Source organism: Podarcis pityusensis, assembly GCF_964106645.2.
Source record: "Podarcis pityusensis genome assembly, chromosome: 18".
In the NCBI taxonomy this organism is placed as follows: Eukaryota; Metazoa; Chordata; class Lepidosauria; order Squamata; family Lacertidae; genus Podarcis; species Podarcis pityusensis.
Genome location: NC_138043.1, coordinates 4,155,092 through 4,172,246, shown reverse-complemented (window position 1 = coordinate 4,172,246; position 17,155 = coordinate 4,155,092). Strand labels below are relative to the sequence as shown.

At 52.0% G+C, this 17,155-nt stretch overlaps 1 protein-coding gene across 1 annotated transcript in view; it reads right to left on the bottom strand.

Moving 5' to 3' along the window:
- The window catches only part of HCN2 (hyperpolarization activated cyclic nucleotide gated potassium and sodium channel 2), a 54,538-nt gene extending 50,370 nt beyond the window's left edge, over window positions 1-4,168 (bottom strand). The window contains exon 1 of the mRNA XM_080988828.1: window positions 3,697-4,168. Within this exon, the coding sequence (XP_080844954.1) occupies window positions 3,697-4,067 (371 nt within the window). The 5' untranslated portion in view covers window positions 4,068-4,168. The remainder of the gene's footprint in view (window positions 1-3,696) is intronic.
- Window positions 4,169-17,155: the final 12,987 nt, after the last annotated feature.

The following is a 17,155-nucleotide window of genomic DNA, read 5'->3' as shown; positions in this document are numbered from 1 at the left end:
GGTTAAGACCACCAAGTCGTCGTCGCCCCCCCCCCCAAACCTCGTGGCTAGCTGCTTCCCCTCCCCTCTCCCTAACCTGCCATTTTTGGGTCTCCCTAAATAGTTGCCCAGGGACGCGGGTGGCGCTGTGGGTTAAACCACAGAGCCCAGGGCTTGCCGATCAGAAGGTCGGCGGTTCGAATCCCCGTAATGGGGTGAGCTCCCGTTGTTCGGTCCCTGCTCCTGCCAACCTAGCAGTTTGAAAGCACGTCAAAGTGCAAGTAGAGAAATAGGTACCGCTCCGGTGGGAAGGTAAACGGCGTTTCCGTGCGCTGCTCTGGTTCGCCAGAAGCGGCTTAGTCCTGCTGGCCACATGACCCGGAAGCTGTACGCCGGCTCCCTCGGCCAGTAAAGCGAGATGAGCACCGCAACCCCAGAGTCGGCCACGACTGGACCTAATGGTCAGCAGTCCCTTTACCTTTAAATAGTTGCCCAAACTCCGGAGCGCTTCAAACTGACCCTCCACAAATCCCAGAGGTGGAATCGGACACCGGGTTGGTGGGCAAAAGTCGATTTTCCTCTTTTAAGGGTTTATGGGAGTGAACCAGCTACCTTGGGGTGGGTGGGGGGTTACCAGACATGGCGCCTGGGCTCTGTTACCTCAGGCTTACCCCATGATGAGATTTCTGCCTCTTGAAAGGTGATTGGCGGCTCCATACCCCAGAGGACCCCTACCTTACTTCTCTAGAGGCTCACCTCCCACGGAGAGGCTTAAGAGGTGACTCCACACCTGTCAACGCCGCCCCCCCCCCCAGCAGAGCCTCTTGGAGTTAAATCAAGATTTTTGCAAAGTCATTTTCAGTGCAAATCCCACGTTCTGCACAGAAGGTCGCTCAGTGGAGCTGAACCCAATCAGGTTAAGGGGTTTCAACCTTTAACATCTCACGAATATTCACACACACCCCCTTTGAAGTGGGGGGGGGACGACGACCCTCCAAGGTTATCCGAAGTCACTGGGCAGTGAGGATCCTGACCACCCCACCCCACCCCATAGAAAGGCTCCTTGCACTGCCCTTGAATCCTAAACCACGTCCCCCTCCCCTCAAACCAGTAGACGGTCTAAGAATCTAGAACCATCAAGTTGGGAGGGAACTCCAAGGCTCATCTAGTCTAGGGTCTGGGGAACCTCTGTCCCCCCCAAAGATGTTCCTGAACTACAACTCCCATCATCGCTGGGTGCTGATGGGAGTTGTAGTTCAGTGGCACCCAGCAAGCCAAAGGCTCTCCCACCCACCCACCCACCCTTGCCTTACAGACCACAAGCAGCGGTCAGATTATACTGGCTGATTATTAACTTTGTAGGGGAGCAATCCTCAAACAGACTTGCCTACGCAAGGGTAGGGGAGAGGGGGTTGCTTTCAAGTCAACGCGCATTGGATCACCCCCCCAAAAAAAATCACTGCCTTGAACTGCCAACTCTGTCTCCCCACCCCTGAATAAAACAGAAGCTTTAAATCACTAAAGAGAGATGTGAATGTTCGATTCTGTCTCCATTGCCCTGTTGCCTCCATATTGGCCTTTCTCTGCTCCCTAGAAAAAGTCCCCCCCCCTTACCCTGGTGGGAACTGCCTTTGAGCCCCCACCCTAAAGACTCCCCAGAGTAGATCCCTGGAGGAACCGTAATAAGAAATGAAACGGCCGAAGAAATCCCCATCATGGCCGGCTTATGGCATCGATCCTTATGAGCCTTACCCCTCGATGCTACCCCTCCAGGGTAGTTAACCTCACCCAGCCAGCTCTGCCCCCCCCCCCCGTTCCCTTCCTTATATCACCCATGGGGGTGACTGGCAGTACAAAACATTCTCCACCACTTAGGGAGTCAAATTTCCATCTTTTCCACCGCTTACCCCCCCCTCCAGAGGTGGTTACCCCAGATTACTGCCACCAAGGTAGTTGCCCTCAAATAACCACCCTTCCTTTTTTGCTGCCCCCCCCCCCGATTCTCCACCCAATTTAACCCCCTAAATTTCGACTCGCCGGAAATCTCCTTGCGCCGTTTGATCGGCACACAGCCCTGGCCCGTCTTGAACCCTGAGGTAGTTACCCAGGGGTTGACATGCCTTCCATGGGTTTTTTGATTTCTCCCAAATCACAATAAGACCTTCCAGCATAAAAAGTGATCCTTTGTCACTACCCCCCCCCCGGTGATTTCTACCTCTCTCCCACCCCGAGAGACCTTGCCACGGTGGGATCCAGCCCAGATTTCTCCATGACGCCTCGGCCATGCTGAATATCCCCCTCCGTCCCTAACTGAGGTAGTTACTTTGGGTTAGTTACCCCAGTTGCTCCTCCCTCAATTCAGGGGGGGGCAAGGAGTGGGAAAAACCCCTTGCTAGGCCTGAATTTGCTGTGTGACAGATATATTCAAGTACATATAGGGTTTTCTGTCCCTAGACAAAGTAGTGACCCCTGAATTCTTTCCTCCCTTGCTGGAGGGGGGGGCAGAGAATCCTTGACCTTGCCTAAAATTGCCTTAAGGCTCCCTGTCAGTACAAACCAGAGGTAACTACCCTGTGGCAGTTACCCCCCCTAAGTATGTTCCCCCCAAGTTTAGATACCCTAGGTCTCCCTCTGCTGCATACAACATAAAAGTGGCAGGTAGTTAATGCCCTACCCCCCAATATGTGTTACTACAAAAACCGCCTCTTCCCCCAAATCGCAAGGTAGTTACCCCCAAGGTGAGTTAGCCAAATTGCCTGAAATTCGCTGCAGTTGCTTACCCCCCTCCCAAGGAGATTCCCCCCAGAGTCTCCCCCCCAACTCCGCCACTACCCCCAAATCTCTGCAGGTAGTTCCCCCGTGAGAGGAGTTACCCCGGGGTGAGTTACCCCTGATCTCCCCCACTTGCCTGAAATCATTGCAGGTAGTTATCCCTAAGGCTAGTTACCCCAGACCACCACCCCCTGTTCCCCCAAATCGCTGAAGGTAGCATCCCCCAGGTGAGTTACCCCAGGGGTGAGTTACCTCAGGGGTGAGTTACCCCCGATCCCCACTTGCCTGAAATCACTGCAGGTAGTTATCCCCAAGGCAAGGTAACCCAGACCACTGTTCCTGTTTCCCCAAATCACAGGTGAGTCACCCCAGAGGCAAGTTACCCCAGGAGTGAGTTACCTCCGATTCCCCCTCCGATTTCAAGGGGAAAAGGCCCACTGGCCTGAAATCACTGCAGGTATGTATCTCCATGGCAAGCTAACCCAGACCCCCCCTTCCCTGTTTCTCCAAATCGCAGGTGAGTCACTTGCCTAAAATCCCTGTCGGTTTCTAACCCCTCCTTGCAAGGACAGTTCCCCTCAGGTGCTCCGCCTCTCTGCAGGTAGTACCCACCCCCCAGGTGAGTTCCCCACACAGGTGAGGGCCAGGGGTCAAGGGGAAAAGGCCCACTGGCCTGAAATCACTGCAGGTATGTATCTCCATGGCAAGCTAACCCAGACCCCCCCCTTCCCTGTTTCCCCAAATCGCAGGTGAGTCACCCCAGGAGATTCCACTTCCCACCCACACAGGTGAGTCCACTCCCCGGCTAGGGGTCAAGGGAAGGCGACCCAGACCCCCCTTCCCTGTTTCCCCAAATCGCAGGTGAGTCACCCCAGGTGAGTCCACTTCCCACACACAGGTGAGTCCACTGCCCGGCTAGGGGTCAAGGGAAGGCGGCCCACTCGCCTGAAATCGCTGTAAGGGTGGATGATCCAAGCTCCGGCGGACTTGACCCGCTCCTGCTCCCTCTCGACGGCCTTCTGCGAGCCGAACATCCGCAGGGAGAACTTGTTGACGCCCGGCTGGAGCATGGCGCTGAACTGGCGCTGCATGAAACTGGCCTGGCTGCCCCCCGGCTCGCCCTCCGACGGGGCGCCCGCCGCCCCCGATGATGCCCCTTCCTCGGCCGCCTTGGGGGAGCCGTCGGCGCTGCAGGAGAAGGAGACCTTGGGCTGGGAAGAGGGCGCCGGATCGGGGCCGCTGACTCCCTCCTCGCCGCCGCCCCCCCGGCGGCACTCTCCGTTGGGGGAGCCCCCCTTGCCGGCGCGGCTGCCCATGCCGCCTCCGCGCAGGGACAGCAGCCGCCCCTTCGAGGCCGGAGACGCCGCCGGGGAAGACGCGGCCGGAGAGGCGCAGCCCGAGGATGCTGCGGATGCTGCTGCGGATGCTGCTGCAGTGGGCGCCCCGCCGCCGCCGCCGCCGCCGCCGCCGCCCGTCCGCATGCTGGACTCGCCGCGCAAGCCAGCACCACCAGCGCCTCGGCTGCTGCTGCTGCAGCGGCGGCGACGGCGGAGGAGACCGGGGAGGAGAGGCAGGGGCAGAGACGGGGAGGGGAGGGGAGGGGGAGGAGCGTCGAGGGCCGGGGGAGGGGCTGGCAGGGGAGGGGGGAGGGAGGGAGGAAGAGGAAGGGGAAGGTCAAAGAGAGAGGGGGGGACAAGGGCAAAGGATGGAGAGGGAGGGGAGAGAAGGGAGGGGGAGGTCAAGAGAGAGGGGGAGGGAAGGTCAAACAGAGGGGGGAGGGGAGAGAAGGGGAGGGAGGGGAGGTCAAGAGAGAGGGAGGGAGGAAGGGGAAGGGGAAGGTCAAAGAGAGAGGGGGGGACAAGGGCAAAGGATGGAGAGGGAGGGAGGGGGAGGTCAAGAGAGAGGGGGAGGGGAGGAAGGTCAAAAGGGGGAGGGGAGAGAAGGGCAAAGGAGGGAGGGGGAGAAGAGGAGTGAGGGGAAGGTCAAGAGAGGGGGGGAGGGGAGGAAGGTCAAAGAGAGGGGAGAGAAGGGCAAAGGAGGGAGGGGGAGGGGAGGGGAGGGAGGGGGAGGTCAAGAGAGAGGGGGAGGGGAGGAAGGTCAAAGAGAGGGGAGAGAAGGGCAAAGGAGGGAGGGGGAGGGAGGGGGAGGTCAAGAGAGAGGGGGAGGGGAGGAAGCTCAAACAGGGGGGAGGGAAGGGGAGGGAGGGGGAGGTCAAGGGGGGAGGAAGAGAAAAGTCAACCGGGCGGGAGACAAGGGCAAAAGGATGGAGAGAAGGGGAAGGTCAAGCAGGGAGAGGGAGAGAGGAGGGCAAAGGATAGAGGGGGGGAGAAGAGGAGGCAGGGGAAGATCAAGGGATGGGGAAGAGGAAGGTCAAGCAGAGAGGGGGGGACAAGGGCAAAGGATGGGGGGAGAAGGAGGGGTAGGGTCAAGAGAGGGGAGAGGAAGGTCAAACAGAGGGGGACAAGGGCAAAACATGGAGAGGAGGGGAGGTCAAGAGAGAGGGAAGGAGGGGAGAGGTAAAGGGAGAGGGAGGGGAGGGAGGTCAGACAGAGAGGGGGGGACCGAGGGGAGTGCAATGGTAGGAATGATGGGGAGGAAAGTCAAGAGAGGAGAAGGAGGAGGAAAGGGAGGGAGGTCAGAGAGAAGGGGAAAAGGGAGATGGGGAAGAAGGTCAAGAGAGGAAGGAAGGTCAAAGAGGGAGTGCTTTGGCTAAGGGGGAGAAGGAAAAGAACTGGGGGAGAAGGTCAAGGGAGAGGGAGAGGAAGGGGAGAGGGAGGGAAGAAGGTTTAGCAGAAGGAAGGAGAGAAAGGAAGAATAAATGGGAAGAAAGCAGAATGCCAGAGGAGGTGGGAATGAAGGTCCAAAGTGCAGGGGGATGGAAGAAATGGTGCCTCGACTTTCCATTATGGTGACCGTAACCCAAGTTTGGGTGGCGCTGTGGGTTAAACCACAGAGCCTAGGACTTGTTGATCAGAAGGTCGGCGGTTCGAATCCCCGCAACGGGGTGAGCTCCCGTTGCTCAGTCCCTGCTCCTGCCAACCTAGCAGTTCGAAAGCACGTCAAAGTGCAAGTAGAAAAATAGGTACCACTCTGGCGGGAAGGTAAACGGCGTTTCCATGCGCTGCTCTGGTTCGCCAGAAGCGGCTTAGTCCTGCTGGCCACCTGACCCGGAAGCGCCGCAACCCCAGAGTCGGTCACGACTGGACCTAATGGTCAGGGGTCCCTTTACCTTTACCCCAGGTTTAAGGTGCCATTTGGCGATTAGATTATATGCAACGCCGGCTGGGGCAACTGTTTGGCCGCTATGAGAACAGAGTGCTGGACTAAGATGGACATTCAGCCTCATCGAGCTGCAGGCCTCTTCTGATAGATTATGGAGGAGATTTCAGCCCAAATGCTTGGTCTGTCTTGGTGGGATAAGATTGCGGCCTGATGCGACCCAGAATTTCCATGCTGAGCCACCCGCCTCCCCAGGGCCACATTTTGCCGCCGGAGAGGCTTCTAATTTAGGCTGCCCATCCTCAAGAAAGAGGGCGAAATAGTATTAGTGTCACAGCCCATAATACTCAGGTCCCGGGATGCAGAGCAGCCTAAATTTCATATGCAAATACATGAAGGCGTTTTTTTTTAAATAAAAAATTAAGTGGAAGTGGTGGCTGGGTGGGAAGCAGGGAATTGGTTGTGTATATCTTGCTTTAGATGCAGAGAGCATTTCAGCCTTGCACTGGCCCTTAAAGCAGCCCCATGGGGCAGGCTATTCTCGGGCTTGGGCACCCATTTTCCAGACAGCAAAACTGAGGGGAAGTGGCTTGCGAATCTGTGCCGGAGGACCAACGTTGACCTTGCTCTCCAGTTTACATCCTTGACAGAACAGGAGTTTGCGTTCTGAAATCGGGGAGGTGTAGTGGTTAGATCCACTTTCCCCAACTGAACAATGTCCAGATGTTTTGAGTTCATGCCGGGGATGGTGCCAGCTGCTGTCTGAAAACATCTGGAGTAAAGAACTAGGCTAGTTGCTCACATCCTCTCAGCCTGACCTACGTTGCAGGGTTATTGTGGCGCTTAAATGATGCGACGGGGTGGACACAACCATGCAGATCTCCTTTAAGTGTTCGGAAGGGATACAAAAAATAATGTAGAACTTCATGCGGTGCATAAACTACGGAACTCACTCCTGCAGGGACAGCTACCAAGCTTAAAAAAAAAAAGGTAAAGGACCCCTGACAGTTAAGTCCAACTGCAAATGACTCTGGGATTGCGGCGCTCATCTCGCTTTACTGGCCGAGGGAGCTGGAGTTTGTCCGCAGTTTTTTCTGGGTCATGTGGCCAGCATGACTAAGCCGCTTCTGGCGAACCAGAGCAGTGTACGGAAACGCCGTTTACCTTCCTGCCGGAGCGGTACCTATTTATCTACTTGCGCTGGTGTGCTTTCGAACTGCTAGGTTGGGAGGAGCAGGGACCGAGCAACGGGAGCTCACCCCATAGCAGGGATTCGAACCGCCGACCTTCCGATCGGCAAGACCTAGGCTCTGTGGTTTAGACCACAGCTACCAAGCTAGAGGAATGTTTGAAGCAGGGTTTTGAGCTCTCAGGCAAGTTTCTGCTCTATAACCAACCCTTAGCATTTGTTTCTATCCTCTCTCCCATTTTATTTCTTAACGCCTTTTAGTGCTTTGTTTTGTTGTTTTAATTTACAGTGGTACCTCGGGTTAAGTACTTAATTCGTTCCGGATGTCCGTTCTTAACCTGAAACTGTTCTTAACCAGTAGCACCACTTTAGCTAATGGGGCCTCCTGCTGCCGCCGCTGCACGATTTCTGTTCTCATCCTGAAGCAAAGTTCTTAACCCGAGGTACTATTTCTGGGTTACTGGAGTTTGCAACCTGAAGCGTCTGTAACCCGAGGTACCACGGTATTGTTTTATCTCATTGTTTTATTGTTCTAACTCCCCTAAACTGTGAGGCTGCCAGAAGCTGGGCTGGGGCTGAGCACTTTAGCAAAAGATCGAGCCAGATTACTGCCACCAGACCTCCCCTTTCATGATGTAACCGTGATGTATGAGTGATGTAGTTTGGAGGGGATGTAACATGGGGATTAGCAGCTAATAAAAGTTTGGGTTCTCTTTTGTACGGGGCTTCCATCTTGTTCCACCTTGTGGCAGGTTGGAGTCCTGCTGCGACAGTCTTCAATAAAGACCAAGCCTACTGGCTGCTGTTTTGCTCTGGTATTCCTGGCTGGTGTCCTTGTTTTTTTTGTCCAAGGGAGCCCTCAGATTTCTCCGTTAACAGTTGTAAACGCTACACAAATCTGGAGTGGTTGGTTGGCGCCTTGTACGCCTCCTTCTGGCAACTGCTGCAGCCAAGCTGGTGCCAAACGTCTCACTCTGCTTTCCTTCGGACCCCCATCTTGAGGCTGAGAGGGGTGGTCCTGTCGTCTGGGCAGCCCAGGACCTCCAGACGCGCTGCCCAGGGGAGGTCGCTTGGGTGCTGCTAGCACAGCGGTTTTGACTTCACCCCTGGAGGTGAAACCCTATTGCCTCTCAAGGCAGATAGATAAAGGTAAAGGGACCCCTGACCATTAGGTCCAGTCGTGGCTGACTCTGGGGTTGCGGCGCTCATCTCGCTTTATTGGCCGAGGGAGCCGGCGTACAGCTTCCGGGTCATGTGGCCAGCAGGACTAAGCCGCTTCTGGCGAACCAGAGCAGCACACGGAAACACTGTTTACCTTCCCGCCGGAGCGGTACCTATTTATCTACTTGCACTTTGACGTGCTTTTGAACTGCTAGGTTGGCAGGAGCAGGAACCGAGCAACGGGAGCTCACCCCTTTGCGGGGATTCGAACCGCCGACCTTCAGATCTGCAAGTCCTAGGCTCTGTGGTTAACCCACAGCGCCACCCGCGTCCCTGATAGATACCAACACACAAATTCAAGGGCTGTTGATGGCTAAGCCACGATGGCTTTGCCCCGTGTCCACGGCAGCGGCGCTTCCAGAAACCACAGAAGGGGAATGTGCCCTTGTGTGCTTGAATCTTGGTGGAGACCGGCCACTTTAAGAACAGTATGTTGGGCCAGATCCATCAGGGCTCGTCTTCTGTCCTTACGACGCTGTTCAGCCTTTGCCTCGGAACGACTTTCGCCATTCCCTCTTTCTCTTCACTTTTCTGCCAGGTGGGATCCTTTCAAAACACGATGCACCATTCTGCAAAGAGTTCGAGAGCTTTACCTGTTTGGCCTTTCCTCGCACGTCCTTCTGTCTGCCTTTTCCTGGGGCTGTCTGGCCCCTGGGAGCGGCTGTTTGGCTGAGTCCTGTATGGCAATGAGCCGAGAGGCACAGGCAAGGCAGCGATGACATTTTGGAAGGTGTGTTTATGTGTGTGTGCGAGAGAGAGAGAGCGACCGGCAGACAGACAGACAGACAGAGTTATCTCCTCCCACTCTTGATGCCAGCAGAGGAGCTATGTGTTTGTGCCCATGCGTAAAAACTGAATCCGTGCCTAAATACAGGAGTTTTTGTATGCCTTCCGACTAGGAAAGAGAGAGAGGGAGAGAACAAGTGTTGACTCAGTAGGAGTGTCACAAGATACAGCGAGTGACTGGATGGCTTTAAAAAAGGATTAGACCAATTCATGGAGGATGAGTCTGTCCTGGCCCCACTCAGAAAAACACGTCAAGGATTGAATAAAGGGCTTTGGCATGCAAAGCAGATGTTCTGCCCTTGAGCTGAGGGCCTTCTGCTGAAGATCAAGTAAGATTCCAGTCCTCATTGTTTTTTTTTAAAAAAAATAAAGTGGTTTTTGTTGTTGTTTTTTAGCTCTCTTTTTTAATGCTTTAGGTAAAGGTAAAGGGACCCCTGACCATTAGGTCCAGTCGTGGCCAACTCTGGGGTTGTGGCGCTCATCTCGCTTTATTGGCCGAGGGAGCCAGCGTTTGTCCGCAGACAACTTCCGGGTCATGTGGCCAGCATGACTAAGCCGCTTCTGGCGAACCAGAGCAGCGCACGGAAACGCCGTTTACCTTCCCGCTGGAGTGGTACCTATTTATCTACTTGCACTTTGACGTGCTTTCGAACTGCTAGGTGGGCAGGAGCAGGGACCGAGCAACGGGAGCTCACCCCGTCATTGTGGGGATTCGAACCGCTGACCTTCTGATCGGCAAGTCCTAGGCTCTGTGGTTTAACCCACAGCGCCACCCACCTCCCTTAAAGGAGATTGCCAGCCCCCTATTGCTCCTTCTGTGAATTAGGAGTTGGACTGATGCTCATATTTTCCGTGGCCTCAGAGGGCAGCCCTGTTTATTACTTGTTTAATAAAGGAACCGGTTCTCTTAGAGATCTTGCTTAGCAGCAAGGTGTGAGAAACTCACAAGAAGATGCACCAGGGACTCACTTAAGAATACTCTGACGCTGCCACCCTCAACCACGAAACGCCCATCTCTTTTGCCGGCACTCTGCTGCTGAGCTGGAAGAAAACAGTGCCTGATTGGGCCACAGGGAAGCTCGCTAGCTGGACGCGGGTTCAACGCAGCCTTTCCCACCTGCGATTCCTAGCAGCCGGTCTCCAGAGGCGTTTACAACCAAACCTGAAGCAGCGCCATCGTGACGAGCGGGCAGTAAACAAATATTAAGATTTGGAAAGGGCCACGGTTCGTTGTTTGGGGGAACTGAACCCCCAAAACCAGTTGGAAGGGACCCAACGGTCATCTAGTCCAACCCATAGCTGTCAACTGTCCCTTATTTGGCGGGAAAGTCCCTGATCCCAGCGCCATGTCCCGCTGCTGTCCCTTATTGATGATGTACCTTAAATTTCCCGGGTTTCAAAGGAAGCAGCTCCTCTCCCTCCCTCCCTGCCGGCCAGGGAGGAGGGAGGCTCCAACTGTGTTGCTTGGCTGCGTTGCTCACCCAATAAGGAGTCTGAGAACAACTGGGGGGTGGAGCTTGCATGCCTTGTGCCGATCGAATCGGCCGCCTTGCCTGGGGACTCGCCTTTGCTCAGCGCTTCCCAGCGGAGAGGTGACGGTGGTTTTCCTTGCTGCATCCCCTTTGCTGGGTTGCTGCGCTGTGGGAACCACCGCTTGAGGCTTCGTTTGGCTGCTGGCTGGGCTTTCTACCTTTGGCTTGGAGGGGCTCAGAAGTTGAACATACCTGTGCTGGGAAAATCCCTTATTTTGGCTGCTGATCCCTTATTTCCAAGGCTGCTGGTCCCTTATTTTCAAATCTGTAAGTTGACAGCTATGATCCAACCTCTGCTTAAAAACCTCCAAGGAAGGAGAGCCCATAACCTCTGGTGGGAGTCTCTTCCACTGCTGAACTGCTCCTACTGTCAGAATGCTGAGTCGGAATCTCCTTCCTTGTAACTCGAAGCCATGGCTTCAAGTCCTACCCTCCAGAGGAGGAGAAAACAAGCTTGTTCCCTCTTCCATTTGACAGCCCTTGAGATAATCAAAGATGGAATTGGAACCGCCTATTTCCCAAGCTAAACCTACCTAGCTCCTCCAAGCGCTCCTCGCAAGGTTGGTTTCCAGACACTGGATCATCTCAGTCGCCCATCTTTGCCCACCTTCCACCTTGTTCATGTCTGTCTTAAATTGTAGTGCCCAGAATTGGACACAGTATTCAGGTGTGGTCTGTCTGACCCAGGCAGAATGGAGCTGTCCTATTACTTCCCTTCATCTGGACACCAGACTTCTGTTTGATGAAGCCTAGAATAGCATTAGCCTTTTTTGCTGCTGCATCACACGGTGGGCTCACGTTCAGCTTTCGGTCCGCCAAGACCCCTAGATCCTTTCCACATGTCCTGCTATTAAGCCAGGTGTCCCCTCCCATCCTATATTTGTGCATCTGGTTCTCCCCGCCTAAGTGCACAACCTGACATTTGTCCCTGTTGAAATTTACTTGCACTTTGACGTGCTTTCGAACTGCTAGGTTGGCAGGAGCAGGGACCGAGCAACAGGAGCTCACCCCGTCATTGCGGGGATTCGAACCGCCGACCTTCTGATCGGCAAGTCCTAGGCTCTGTGGTTTAACCCACAACACCACCCGCGTCCCTAACTAAGTTTGTAATTCCATTTTTAAAAAAAAGAAAAGAAAAGGAAGGAGATTGGTCTGTCATGACTTAATTTTGAGAAACCCATGCTGGGTCTTCGTAATCACCACATCCTTTTCTAAGGGTAAGAAAGAATAATAAAATAATGATAAAATAATATATATATGTCCATCACTTCGAAAATAAGACTGGGAAACAAGGGGTCTCCTCAAAACTTAACAGTATCCTGTAAGTGACTCATGAACTTATTTACACTTAAAGGAAATAAGCTTGCATATATACGACGTTGTTTTATAACCTTGATTACATTCTACTGTCATTTCGATGTTCTTGTTTTCCTCTGTTTGTTTTCCGTTTCGTATGGATTTCTTTTCTTCCCCCTGCGTTTTAATTCACTGTGAAGCTTTTAATAAAATATAAATATTTAAGAAACCCAAAAATTAACAGTATCCTGCAGGAAGACTTGCTATCTAGGCCGCTCACGGCTCGCTATCCATGCTGCAAAATTTGGTTGCGGGCCACACTCAATGCGATAATCCTCAAACGCAGAGGGAAAGAGTCGAGGAAGCTGATAGGAGAGGCCACAGGAGCCTCTGTTGAAAAAAACATTCCCCCTTCCGGTTCTGAAAAAGCCAACCGCTCCTGTGGCCACGGCCAGTGGACCCGACACTAAACCGTTCCGATCCCAGCCACAGGGAGAGAAGCAAAATTGTCATTTTAAAATGTAAGAGATGCATCCTTTCCGGTTTCTTTGTTCGTCTCTTTAACCCAAATGCATCCAATGTCCTAACTCTCGCTCCCGATTTCAACTTTGCTTAGCAATGTTTGCTCAGCAGAACCTCAATTTGCAAGAGCAGTGTACCTCTCCGCATTAGCAGTTCGGGAGCGATGGTGCCAATGCAATTTCTAAGGCTTGCTCGCGTCAACAGGCATTGGGCACCGAGATCGGCAGGGGTTAGGCCCTCTTGGTTGTTCCTCGGCCCTCAGACGCTCATGGGTTGGCAGCCCAGGGGAGGGAGTTCTGTGAGGCAGGCCCTAAGCAGTGGAGCTCCTTCTTCAGAGGTGCGCCTGGTGCCTTCAATGTACAACTTTTGGCAAATTCTCAAGACCAGGGGACAGCAAACTTTCTCAGCAGGGGGCCGGTCCACTGTCCCTCAGACCTTGCAGAGGGCCAGACTATATTTTTTTTTGGGGGGGGGGGAATGAATGAATTCCTATGCCCCACAAATAACCCAGATACGCATTTGAAACAAAAGCACACATTCTACTCATGTAAAAACACCAGGCAGGCCCCACAAATAACCCAGAGATGCATTTTAAATAAAAGGACACATTCTTCTTGTTGTTGTTGAATCGTATAGTCGTGTCCGCCTCTTGGTGACCCCCTGGACCAGAGCACACCAGGCCCTCCTGTCTTCCACTGCCTCCCGCAGTTTGGTCAAACTCATGCTGGTAGCTTCGAGAACACTGTCCCACCATCTCGTCCTCTGTCTCCCCTTCTCCTTGTGCCCTCCATCTTTCCCAGCATCAGGGTCTTTTCCAGGGAGTCTTCTCTTCTCATGCGGTGGCCAAAGTCTTGGAGCCTCAGCTTCAGGATCTGTCCTTCCAGTGAGCACTCAGGGCTGATTTCCTTAAGAATGGATAGGTTTGAAATATTTTTTTAAAAAAAAAAAAAAGAATGGATAGGTTTGATCTTCTTGCAGTCCATGGGATTTTCAAGAGTCTCCTCCAGCACCAGAATTCAAAAGCATCCATTCTCCGGCGATCAGCCTTCTTGATGGTCCAGCTCTCACTTCCATACATCACTACTGGGAAAACCAGAGCTTTAACTATACGGACCTTTGTTGGCAAGGTGATGTCTCTGCTTTTTAGGATGCTGTCTAGGTTTGTCATTGTTTTGCTCCCAAGAAGCAGGCGCCTTTTAAATTCGTGACTGCTGTCACCATCTGCAGTGATTGGAGCAGGAACCGGCAAACCACTCCAGTAGCCCGGCCAAGAAAACTCCATGGACAAAGGACACATTCTACTCATGTAAAAACACGCTGATTCCCGGACTGTCTGTGGGCCGGATTTAGAATGCGATGCACCATTTGGGAAAAACTGGCCTATGGGATTGATCTCCAGGCAGGGCTGCTCACGGAGTCCCGCCTGAAATCGCGGAGAGCTGCTGCTGGGTCACTGAGCTGGGTGGGCCAATGCTGTAGCTCAGTATAAGGGAGCCTCCATCTTTCCTACTTAATTCCATTTTTAAAAAATTCAGAGCCATGTGGACTAGCACCTTACTTTGCCTTTAGGGGAAAAGAGAGGAAGAGCTGAATCATAGGCCAATGGTCTGATTCAGTATTAATCACCTTTCTGCATTCCCAGTGCTCCTTAGGCTTTTCACAGAATTGCAGAGTTTGGAAGGGACCCTGAGGGTCATCTAGACCAACCCCGAGTTGCAGGGTCTTTTCTCAACATGGGGCTCCAGCTCACGACCCTGAAATTAAGAGCACTATGCTCTTATCAACTGAGCTACCCCAGCAGCACCGAATTCAATAATAATAATAATAATAATAATAATAATAATAATAATACAGTGGTACCTCAGGTTACATACGCTTCAGGTTACATACGTTTCAGGTTACACACTCCGCTAACCCAGAAATATTACCTCAGGTTAAGAACTTTGCTTCAGGATGAGAACAGAAATCGTGCTCCGGCGGCACGGCGGCAGCAGGAGGCCCCATTAGCTAAAGTGGTGCTTCAGGTTAAGAACAGTTTCAGGTTAAGAACGGACCTCCGGAACGAATTAAGTACTTAACTCGAGGTCCCAATGTAATAATAGATTATTTAAACCCTGCCCATCTGTCTGGGTTTCCCACTAATAAAAAAGTGATAAAATATCAAACGTTAAAAACTTCCCTAAACAGGGCTGCCTTCAGATGTCTTCTAAAAGTCAGATAGTTGTTTATCTCCCTGACATCTGGTGGGAGGGAGTTCCACAGGGCCACCACCGAGAAGGCCCTCTGCCTGGTTCCCTGCAACCTCACTTCTCACAGGGAGGGAACCGCCAGAAGGCCCTCGGCACTGGACCTCATTGATGCTACAGTTTGATTTCCACTTTAAAGCTGGGCAGCTTATTACCGTATTTTTCGCTCTATAAGACGCACCAGACCACAAGACGCACCTAGTTTTTGGAGGAGGAAAACAAGAAAAAAAATATTTTGAATCTCAGAAGCCACAACAGCAAGAGGGATCGCTGCGCAGCGAAAGCAGCGATCCCTCTTGCTGTTCTGGCTTCTGGGACAGCTGCGCAGCCTGCATTTGCTCCATAAGACACACACACATTTCCCCTTGCTTTTTAGGAGGGAAAAAGTGAGTCTTATAGAGCAAAAAATACGGTAGTTATTACGATGCTTGCCAGCTTCCTTCAAGGGTTTCCCTTTTTGGGCAAGAAATGTAAACATTTAAATGCACAAATGGGTAATAATAATAATAATAATAATAATAAAAAACCTGCCCAGTTTTCTGCTACTTGCTCACGTTGCCCTGCGACCGAATTTAAGCAAGGGACTCGGGCATATAATGTAGATATTAGGCAGCCAAATCGCATCGCAACATTCAGCTGAAAACTTACCCACGGGCTTTAAGGCCCTTGTCAAGAATGAGAGAGATTCGGAAGTCTGCAGCCGCAATAAGAAACAAGGCACAAAATTGTATTAAAAACCTACTAATTATAGCGCAAACAACACACTCCCTTGGTAACATTCCAGATAACTAATAGGCAGGCTGTGTTTCTAATTTTAGCCGCAAGTGAAGCGTTAAGACGCCACAGCCTCTTGCGAGTGAAGCATCCTTATCTCGGAACAGGTAGGGGAAACGTCTTGTGTCGTGGGAATGACGCAAGGAGGCAGGAGGGGGCCCTGGCTTCGAATCTAGCCCATCATCCTGTCCTCACAGTGGCCAGCCGGCTGCCCCCATGCGAATCCTACAAGCTGGTTCTCTCCACCTTGAGAACCAGCACAGAATATCTACATTTGTTGTTTAGTCATTTAGTCGTGTCCGCCTCTTCGTGACCCCCTGGACCAGAGCACGCCAGGCCCTCCTGTCTTCCACTGCCCCCCGCAGTTTGGTCAAACTCATGCTGGTAGCTTCGAGAACACTGTCCCACCATCTCATCCTCCGTCGTCCCCTTCTCCTTGCGCCCTCCATCTTTCCCAACATCAGGGTCTTTTCCAGGGAGTCTTCTCTTCTCCTGAGGTGGCCAAAGTCTTGGAGCCTCAGCTTCAGGATCTGTCCTTCCAGGGAGCACTCAGGGCTGATTTCCTTCCGAATGGAGAGGTTTGATCTTCTTGCTGTCCATGGGACTCTCAAGAGTCTCCTCCAGCACCACAATTCAAAAGCATCCATTCTTCGGCGATCTGCCTTCTTTGTTGTCCAGCTCTCACTTCCATACATCACTACTGGGAAAACCAGAGCTTTAACTATACGGACTTTTGTTGGCAAGGTGATGTCTCTGCTTTTTAAGATGCTGTCTAGGTACCTACATTAGCACCCACAAAATTAGCAAAGATGTATAAAACTGCTCCAAACGTTTGTTGGGTGAGAAGGAAGGAGAAGGCAGGCACTTTCTACCATATGTGGTGGACGTGCAAGACAACAAAAGCATTCTGGGAAATGATATACAGTGGTACCTTAGTTCTCAAACGCCTTGGTTCTCAAACAACTTGGAACCCAAACACTGCAAACCCGGAAGTAAGTGTTCTGGTTTGTGAACATTTTTAGGAAGCAAAACGTGCTCCGTTTTGAGTTTTAACGCTTCCGTTTTGAGTGCCACACTTCTGATTTGAGTGTTACACTGAGGTCTGTTTTTGCGATTTAATTTGGGTTTTTGTAGTTGTGGCTCTTTTTTTCGTTTTGTTTTTGTACTGTGCAGAACCCAGTTCAGCTACCGATCGATTGTGTGACTTCAGTACATTGCTTATCGCTTTCATTTTACGGATCAGTGGTAAAATTTTAGATCGTAAAATTCATGTTAAATTGCTGTTTTAGTGGTTGTTTTTAAAAGTCTGGAACGGATTAATCCGTTTTGCTTTACTTTCTACGGGAAAGCGCGCCTTGCTTTTGGAACGCTTTGGTTTTGGAACGGACTTCCGGAACGTATTAAGTTTGAGAAACAAGGTATAATGAGTTGAAAAAAACAATTGTGGGGGAAAACCAGAAGCCTTTTTATTAGGAATTTTAGATGCAGAGATACCAAAGGAGCATAAACAATTGTTTATGTACGTGACGACAGAAGCGGGTGCTACTAACCCAGAGATGGACAGGAGATAAAAGTCCCCACCAGAGACAAAAGGCTGATGAAGATGGACTATGCCAAAA